The following is a 9,409-nucleotide window of genomic DNA, read 5'->3' on the forward strand; positions in this document are numbered from 1 at the left end:
CAGCAGGAAAACTTCTGGATCGGCCCCAGCTCAGTGAGTGGCATTGGCTGGGGCTGGTGGGGGGCTGATGGGGGCCTGCGTGCTGCAGCCATGCCACCCCAGGGGCCAGGGCCCTCTGCTGCTTGGAGCTTCGTGCTAGCAGCTGCCATTGTTTGGATGTCCCATGGGGCCCTGCCATCAGTGGCAGGGGGCAGTGTTGCTCTCTGCCCCAACCACCCTGCAGAATGGGCTACCTGGAGGCTGGGATGGACCTTGGCACTCCTGCTTTGCACCCTGTTCCTACAAAGCCAAGCACAGGGCTAGAGAAAATGCAGGAGTTGTATGGTGTGTGATAGCTTTCCTGATGCCATTCCCCCTGGGAAAGGCTGTTGTGTCCCAAAGTTTCCTTTCCTGGCCACAGCGCTGGCCTTTCTGGGGCCATGGGCAGCAAGGAAATCCCTGAACTTTTGTTCTGGGCTTGCCTTCTTCAAATCAAATATTGAGAGTATGCCTGATGTGTGCTGGGCTTCATCATGCAGGACTTGTTCCTGGTCCCTTGAGTCCTGATGGGGATACCCCTCGCAGTTCCCCCAGCCTGCTCTGCCCTGGGCAATCATTGCCTGGCCCTTGGCTGAGCTGAGCGTTTCCATCTCTGCCAGGAGGCCCTGATCCACCTAGGGGCCAAGTTCTCACCGTGCATGAGGCAGGACCAGCAAGTGCACAGCTTCATCAGTGCCAAGCGGGAGAAGGAGAAGCACTCGGCTTGCTGTGTACGGAATGACAAGTCGGGCTGCGTGCAGACCTCAGAGGAGGAGTGCTCGGTGAGTGCAGTGGCCCCTTTCATGCTGTCCCTGCAGGCTCAAGGCCACTTCTGTTGATGCTTCTCCCACCCTGGGCTTCACGGTGACACCTCTCCTCTCTCCTGCAGTCCACGCTGGCCGTGTGGGTGAAGTGGCCCCATCACCCCAGCACACCAATGCTGGCAGGAAGCAAGAGGCAGTTTGGGTCTGTTTGTCATCAGGACCCCAGGTAGGTCCTACCTAGTCCGGCTGCCATCGTGGAGGCACAGGGGCTGCTATGACAATAGAGTCAGAGAGGCATGGGGTCCCAGGCCAGCTGATTGCTGGATGGGACAGCAGCTGCTCTGGAGACCAAGGGACATGGCGGCAGGAATGTCCCTACCTGCCCCAATGGCTGCAAGGGAGGCAGAGGCAGTGTGGTGGCCTTTCTGCTCCCCCTAGTCTCCGTTGCTGTTGGCTGCCCACCTGCACAGTGTCTTGTTGTGAGCTGTGAGTGCCTTTCTCATCCCTCTCCCCCTCCTCACCTGCTCCCTGCACAGGCTCCCTTCTTGGGGTACAGCAGTCACACTCCCAGAACACCTCTGCCCCAGAGCTCTGCCAGCTGCTGAGTGCCATGGCACACCTTTGCCCTCGGTCACCATGGGCTGATGTGGAGCTGAGACCACCTGAAGGCCCACCTTTGGGGTTGTGTCCACCAGGAAAGGAGCCAGTGGGTTGCTGGGCAGCTGTGTGCTCTCGGATGGCTGCCTTTGTGCTGAAGCCGTGATCTCTGCTCACTGGAAGGAGGCTGCGGCTTTGATCAGCCCAGCCTTGGCTGATCTGATGTAGCGTGTCACCAGCCCCTTGCCAGGGACAGAGGGGAGCTGTGGGACCACAGCCTTGGGACAGGGACAGTGTGGTGGCTCCCTGGGAGATACTGCCTGCTGCTGGTGCTGTGGAAAGTAATTTCTCTGGCTGATCTCTGCTTTCTGTTGCTGCAGGGTGTGTGAGCAGCCAGCCTCAATGGAGCCACATGAGTGGCCAGATGACATCACCAAATGGCCGGTGAGCATCGCCAGTGGCACAGGGCCTGTATGGGCAGCTGGAATATGGCATTTGCATCCCGTTGTGCAGAGCCACGGCTGTGTTTGTGGAAGGGGTCTCTGGTGCAGTCTCCTGCTCATTGTCACAAACATCAGATCAGGGCAACCATGGCTTTTTCTAGCCCCAGGCTTGAAGCTCTCCAACAACAAAAATTCCCCCGCACCACCTAAAGCCCTGCTAAAGCCCTGGGCCCTGCCAGGGTAACAGGGTGATGGAGATTGACTCAGCCTAGGCGCTGTTTTCATCCCTTGGCGGAGAAGGGGGTGTTGACTGAGGCTCCAATGGCTCAGGCAGATGGGGTGTCAGTCACCATTTTGGTGTCAGAGGGAGGCTTCGGGAGGCCCATGTTTCTGGGACTGGCTTCTTCCCAAGGGCCTGTTTTGACCTTACCCAGGCAGCAAGCAAAGCCATGGCTGTCTGACTGCAGCCTGTTGTCATTTTCCAGATCTGCACAAAAAGCAGTGCTGGGAATTACACCAACCACCTTCACATGGACTGTGTGATTACAGGCCGGCCCTGCTGCATTGGGACCAAAGGAAGGTAACGAGTTTTACCTGTATGGAAAAGGACTGGGTCTTGGGGTGAGACACAGGGGGCCCTTCTCAGGTTGTAGACACAGCCATTTGTCCTCCTTGTCCTTCCCACACGCAGCCCAGAGCCCTGCTGGGAAGGGGAGTTGGACAGGGAGCCATGACGGGTCTCCCAGATGGAGCAGGACTCTGGAATGAGCAGGTGATAACAGCCAGCCTGAGTCTTCGGTGCGGCAGGGTATCTTGCTCAACCGGTCCTGCAGTTTGGAGGGACTCAGATCCCAAGGGATTAAATACTTCTGCTGGGGAGTTCTTCGCTTTCCCTTGGGAATGGCCAGCTTGGTCCTGACAGGCTACAATGGCCCCAGCCTGGCGTCCCTGAGCATTCAAGATGTCAGGAAACAACCTGCTCTGGGTTTGCCAAGGAGGAAGATGCTGTTCTTCCTCATGTTGCTCCTCAGCTTGAGTAATTACCCAGTGCTTGGGCCTGGCTTTCTCTGCTAGGGAGAAAAATCAGTGCTGCCCCATGGAGTTTTTCTGTCCCTGAAAGTCATGATGGGTCGTTCTTGGCCTAGCCCCCCCTTTCCACTCTGTCAGCAATGGAAGCACCAGACTCCCCCAGCCCCAGAGACAGCTTCCCCAAGCTCTGGTGGTTCTTTCTCGGCTGTAACTAGTTCCGTTTTAGCACTTGTTTTGGAGCCCTTGTATGCAGGGCATTAGCCTGTGGAGGTGACTCAGGCTTGAGTGTGGGAGAGAAGCAAGAGGGGTGTATGGAGAGTGACACTGGGCTCAGACAGGAGTGTCTGAGCATCTGTTGCAGGGACACTACAGCTCGTCAGGGGCAGCTGGAGGCATCAGTTCTCATAGGCAGACTTGGGATGAGACAGGGGGGAGTGTGTGGCCTGGGAGGGCAAAGGATAGTCCATTGGGCCTTCCATGTGTGACTTGTTCCTCATTTTGATTACTTGTGCCTCCTCTAGGTGTGAAATAACCTCCCGGGAGTATTGTGAATTTATGCGGGGCTATTTCCATGAGGAGGCAACACTCTGCTCTCAGGTAAGTGCGGAGTTGGGAGTTTGTATGGCTGCCCTTCTCCCCCCTGTTCCCCTTAGCAGCTTGGCAAGATCTGGGGATGACTGTGCTGCAGTGTAGGTGGGAGTCCTGTGTCCTGTCCCACCCTGAGCCCGGGGGAAGTTGCTGATCTAGACAGTAGTGGCAGAGCTGACTGCATCTGTCCCTCTTTGGAGACCGGTTTAGGACTTGGGCTGGCAGCTGTGAAAGCCCAACACAGGACCACTGTGGAAGCAGCAGGAGAATGCAACCTTCCTGCTCCATTGGCGAGCAAATGCAGATGTCTCAGTTGTGCATGTGTTGGGGTGAAGAATGAGGGCATAAAGCTGCCATAGGGAGGGGTAGGGTCATGTGTAACTTGGTGGTGGAGACAAGGGTTAAGATGTGATACAGTGGAGAAGAAGGAGAACCCCCCTTTCAGAGCTAACTGCAGTCTCTGCCCTGGCCTTGATAAAGGGCCATGCTGGCTGGCGCACCTCACAACCCCACTTCTGCCCTAGGTGCACTGCATGGATGACGTTTGTGGACTCCTCCCTTTCCTAAATCCAGAAGTTCCTGACCAGTTCTACCGCCTCTGGCTCTCACTTTTCCTTCATGCTGGGTAAGCATAGGTGTAAAACTTCCACTGTCTGGGTGAGGGAACCCTGAACCCTGGGATTGCTATGAGGCTTGGTCTGGCAGTTCCTTCCCTGGGGAACACGGCGGGGGGGCTGAGCTGTTGTCCCTGCTGAAGTTTACCATGCTACGTTTGCTGGGAGGGCTGTTAGAGGTGTGGGCGAGGCTGGACCAGGAGCTCTCGGCAAGGCTCGGCAAAGAACACCAGCACAGGGGTGACTTTCAGTGGCTGCTGCTTCTTCAGCTCCTGTACTCTGAACTTGGCAGGATCCTGCACTGTCTGGTTTCAATCTGTTTCCAAATGACGATCCTGCGGGACCTAGAGAAGTTGGCAGGATGGCATCGCATCTCTATCATCTACCTGCTCAGTGGCATCACTGGGAATCTTGCCAGTGCAATATTTCTACCCTACAGAGCAGAGGTGGGTCTCCTGCAGACTAGGGTCCCAGTAACTCGTCCTGAACACAAGCCTTCTCTACATGCCTGTGCCTCTCTGGTGGAGGCAGAGACACCAGAGCTGGGCTCATCTCTGCAGCACGTGGCTTGGGCAGTTTTGTAGCTAGAAGATGGCACCGTACCATCATCTAGCTTTCCAAGTGACTGGCCCGGTCTGGCTGCCTCTCATAATGAATGGGGGGTTTGTCCAGCCACAGGATAAGAGGGGGCCCCTGGCAGGCTGGGCATTGAGAGCTGTAGCTGGTGCCAGAGACCCTCCGCATATGAGTGGCAGGCAGGAGAGGGGCAAAGAGCAGAGCTTACCTTTCCCACAGGACTGTCCCTGTCCACATGCCACAGCTGGAGAAGTCTGATGCGACCAGCCGGCTTCACTTCAGGAGACTGCGTGGCAGGACCTGGAGGACTATCTTCCAGGTCCTTCAATAAGGAAAAGTGTGTCGTGGGTGGGAGGAGCCAGGAGATGGCCTTCAAGGGCTTCTCCGCTCTGGTGGCTTAAACCAGATCTGCCCTCCTTTAACATAGTCTGTTCTGGTGATTGTTGGCCTCACACCTGCCTTGATGCTAAATCAAACCAGGCCCCTTTACTCCTTGAACCCCGTTATAAGGATGAAGTCGCAGGCTGCGGCATCTCTTTCCCAAGAAACACTGAACGAGGAGTTGAATGATAAATAACTGTAATGCCTGGAGCTGGCTGCAGAAGCCAGGCAGATGGGATGTGCCTGATGTTACCTGTAATGCTCTTCTTCTGCAGGTTGGCCCTGCAGGATCCCAGTTTGGGATTCTGGCCTGTCTCTTTGTGGAGCTCTTCCAGAGTTGGCAAATCCTGGCACGCCCATGGAGGGCTTTCTTCAAGCTGCTGGCTGTGGTGCTCTTTCTTTTTGCCTTTGGCCTCCTGCCTTGGATTGATAATTTTGCTCACATTTCAGGATTTATCAGTGGTTTCTTCCTCTCCTTTGCCTTCCTGCCCTACATTAGCTTTGGGAAGTTTGATTTATATAGGAAGCGATGCCAAATTATAGTTTTCCAGCTCATCTTCATTGCACTCTTCTCAGGACTTGTGATTCTGTTCTATTTCTACCCCATCAAGTGCGAGTGGTGCGAGTTCCTTACTTGTATACCATTCACAGACAAATTCTGCGAGAAATACGACCTGGATGCACAGCTCCACTGAAAGGCAAAGACTGGCTTCTCGAGCAGGCACTGGAGATGGACTGTCTTTGCGTTTGCTGTGCCAGTTCCATGTGGACAAAGCCTCTAATCCAATGACACTTCTAACCCTGCCCGTGGTTAATTTAAACTGTCTCCTTAGCACTTGGCAGGCATGTTTTGCCTTATCTCAGAAGACTCTGAAAACAGAACGTTTGTGCCTTGTTCAATTGTATTGAACCTTTTCTGCTGCCATTATTTTTATTACACTAGTTTCAATACTACATTTTTAACCAGAGTTGTTTACTACTGCTAAGGTGGTGATTAAATGATAAGGTAGCGTTTTAGCTACTGTTAATTGTTCTGCATAGTCTGTGGCTACATTTGTTACTTTCTCTCACCTATGCTGTTTCATGTACCAGTAGAAGCAATCCTTTTCTAGCACCCAAAACAGTCAGAGGCAGATTTGCAGCGGGAAATAAGGGCCTTTAAAAGCCTCAGAAAACTAGAGGGTCTCTTTAATCACTGAAAGTGCATTCCACATACAGCTGAGAAGCAGACATTTCAAATAGCAACTACAAAAAACGTGAGAACGTCCATTCAACTACAGTTTGTTTCTCTTTGAAATGTTACAACCTTTTTTCCTCCAGGAACCTGCTGCATCCACAGTCTGGTCTTGGTACTGCTGGATTCTCTGCTCTGTTAAAGAAAGAAGATATTTGGCAGTGACAATAGTTACTGCATGCTGGGCTCTCTTATCACCACATGACCACACCTAGACAGGCCCGGGGGGGTGTGTGGAATCAGCCCGTGCCATAGGTGACTGCTGGTCATAGGCTTCTCTCATGGCACCCATTTTATTACACTGGATGTTGAAAAACTGGATGTTTTTCTCTTGAAAGAAGAGAAAAAGTTACTGTGGTCACAAAGCAACAGTTTCTAACCCAGCTCGCTGGAGCCGCAAAACAAAAACCCAAGCGTTTGGAAAAGCTGCTATTACCACTGCTCCTCAGACACCGTGGTTGTGTTTTTAGATGTTGAAGGGAAGCAAATGTAATTTTAAACTTGGCCACATCTTGTGTTTGTATGCACAACTTGCTAAAAATAGCAGTATAATACCAGAATTATGTCTACATAGCTTACAAACAGGTAATATACGTGCTACTAGTGCTTCTGGTGCTGGAAGTGTTTTTAAATGCAGCGGTTGCACAGAAATACCATGACCGAAAGTTGTCTAGTGCTGTGTCCTGTCTTCTGAGAAGAATGAATCAGTTGAACCCAAGTTTCTATAAACCAGAAAATGGAGAAACTGAGAGACAGAAACTACAGGATATACCCACTGTGGAACAGCAAAGAACATGCTGTGTTTGCTTGTTGCATTTGCTTATGCACCCCCGTGGGACATTTCTGTTAGCTGCAGGTGCTCTGAACGGTACAGCGGCACTAGGAGCAGGGTAGGAGAACAGTCACTCAGGTAGGAGAGTCTGAGGCACGCAGGAGGACCCAAATGCCCTGGGTGATGGCAATCGCCTGTAGCACAGAGTCCTCCATCCTCCTGGGGATTAGTTAGCACCCAGCCACATTCCTAGCAGTGATTTCCAGAGATTCAAGAAGCCTACAAGAAAGCAAGGTCCTAGAAGCAATCACGAGGGCAAAGGAACACTGCATTTAACGAATCTCAAGACATTGCGGGAGCAGATTCAGAGTCTAAACATAGAGTAGGGTTAGAGATACACCACTGCCAGCGCCAAGGTATTGCTGGTGCTGCTCCTGATGTGTTAACTGCAGCAGCTGAATCGTCATTCCCTGCCCTGAGAGAAGCACAAGCAACACAACCAGGATGTGGAAACAGACCAGAGCCAGGGCACGAGCCTAATGCAGACATGAGCATTCAGAAATGCTCTGCTACGCAGCGGAGAGCAGCACCACCAGCTGCTGGGAGCCTGAACACTAAGGCCTGGGGAAGAGGAAGATGAAGAGCTGGTAGCTCTTAATGGATATTTAGGACTTACCTGATAGGTTACTTTCGAAGTTTCTTTATGAAGCTGACCTCATCCCGGTTTCTGATGCCATACCTGAGCAGAGAGTTATGATGTTACACGCCAGTTTCCCAGAAACCACAACCTTTGAAATCCTATAGCCTCCTCTTTCCCGGGGGAGATGGACTCCTACGGTCGCGTGCTGTGCTCTAACGCAGGACAAGTCAAAATTCTCACTTGTGTATGTAGAACATGCTGCCAGCACTGAAGGATCTGATCATCTGCCTTTTTAACTGCAACGTGCCCTTAAATGCAACATCTGTCACCCATGGCTCAGTCTTTCGAGGACAGCTTTGATTAAGGCTGTCTTGCTAAATTTTTAATACTTCAGATAAGCTTTTCTTGCTGGTCTGCATGCAGACTGGCATACCCAGCACTGCTGTATGCAACAGCTAGAATGCTCAGAAGCACCTCCTGCCTCCTCGCCCTGAGAACGGGCATGGAAACATGGGAGTGGTTTGTCAGTGTCGTTACTAGATGGTCTCTGACACGTGGCTGAGCAGGTCCAGAGCCCAACACTCTTATCCTTGGTTTGCTCTTTGCTTGTCATTCTTCCACCCTCCTTCCCACCTTTCTACCTCAGCAGCTCTGCCAAGCCCTCTGTGAGGGTGACTGAGCACTGAACAGGTTGTCCAGAGAGGCTGTGGAGTCTGCATTCTTGGAGATACTCAAAACCCAACTGGACGCAGCCGTGAGCAACCAGCTCTAGCGGACCCTGCTTGTGCAGAGGGTTGGACTAGATGACTTCCAGAGGTCCCTTCCACCCTGGATCCCCTCCACCACTTAATGTGTCCTGACCCCGTCCTCTGCTAAGTAGCTCCCAGTTTCCCTGGAAATGAACTAATGATGTGCTTCACGTGCGTGACACCATTCCCGGCCTTCTCTGTATTCTATTCCCCTCACACTCATGCTTTTCCTCACCGATCTTGTCTCTGCAGGATACCTCAGGTGTAACCTTAGTAAGCATAGCCTATTCCGCAGGAGTTTGGCATAGACGGCCAAGGGGCGATGCGTCTGAGTGCCCTGGTGTGGTCTGAATTGGACGAACACACTCAGCACAGGATGGTTGTGGCGGTGGAGCTACTTGAGGCCTTCCTGTCCCGCAGACGGCCTCTCAGTCTGTCAGGGCAGGGCCTGTCCCACCTCTGTGGGCAGCGCTGGTCCCGTCGTGCAGTCAATTTCAAGTGGAATCATAGAACCATTTAAGTTGGGAAAGACCTTTAAGATCGAGTCCAACCGCTAACATAGCGCTGCCAAGTCCACCACTAAACCATGTCCCTAAGTACCAGATCTACGTGTCTTTTAAATACCTCCAGGGATGGTGACTCCACCACTTCTCTGGGCAGCCTGTTCCAATGCTAGGAGGACCTACCTGAGCCAGGGCGCAAAGTCCCAAGTTAGCCCTGCCTGTGCAGATGCTGTGTGGACTCCAGCTTGGCCTCTCCAGCCCCACAGATGCCAGAAGAGGCTTGATTACTTACTCTCTCAGTTTCTTTCTGTCATCTGCCAGTTTCTCTCCAGCGTAGGTTAAGTGGTATGTCCTCCATATGTACTTCCTAGGGGAAAAGCACTTAGGGGGAGCTGCAGGAGGAACCGCTGGCCCCGGGAAAGCGATGAAAGTGGGGGTGAGCAGGGCGAGCCCGCCAGCCCCCCGGTCCCACTCACCAGCTGAGGTGCTGGACGCCGCCCT

General features: G+C 52.8%; 1 protein-coding gene and 1 long non-coding RNA gene across 4 annotated transcripts in view; one reads left to right on the forward strand and one right to left on the reverse strand.

Moving 5' to 3' along the window:
* The window catches only part of RHBDF1 (rhomboid 5 homolog 1 (Drosophila)), a 22,941-nt gene extending 16,893 nt beyond the window's left edge, over positions 1–6,048 (forward strand). For both annotated transcript variants that reach the window (XM_009324710.1, XM_009324711.1), the window contains exons 11-19: positions 1–33; positions 639–800; positions 908–1,008; positions 1,760–1,823; positions 2,308–2,402; positions 3,373–3,448; positions 3,964–4,064; positions 4,346–4,499; positions 5,286–6,048. The exon at positions 1–33 is cut by the window's left edge and continues 2 nt beyond it. In XM_009324710.1, coding sequence (XP_009322985.1) covers positions 1–33; positions 639–800; positions 908–1,008; positions 1,760–1,823; positions 2,308–2,402; positions 3,373–3,448; positions 3,964–4,064; positions 4,346–4,499; positions 5,286–5,705 — 1,206 coding nt within the window. In that variant the 3' untranslated portion in view covers positions 5,706–6,048. The remainder of the gene's footprint in view (positions 34–638; positions 801–907; positions 1,009–1,759; positions 1,824–2,307; positions 2,403–3,372; positions 3,449–3,963; positions 4,065–4,345; positions 4,500–5,285) is intronic.
* A 112-nt stretch (positions 6,049–6,160) lies between these two features.
* Positions 6,161–9,409, reverse strand: LOC103917548. 2 transcript variants are annotated; one of them, XR_663630.1, is made up of 4 exons: positions 9,385–9,409; positions 9,201–9,275; positions 7,693–7,755; positions 6,161–6,379 (listed from the first exon to the last, which is right to left on the reverse strand). It is a non-coding gene; the product is annotated as an uncharacterized LOC103917548 (long non-coding RNA). The 2 variants fall into 2 exon arrangements; XR_663631.1 differs by lacking the exon at positions 6,161–6,379 and adding an exon at positions 7,097–7,295.

Source organism: Pygoscelis adeliae, unplaced genomic scaffold, assembly GCF_000699105.1.
Source record: "Pygoscelis adeliae isolate BGI_AS28 unplaced genomic scaffold, ASM69910v1 Scaffold85, whole genome shotgun sequence".
Classification (NCBI taxonomy): Eukaryota; Metazoa; Chordata; class Aves; order Sphenisciformes; family Spheniscidae; genus Pygoscelis; species Pygoscelis adeliae.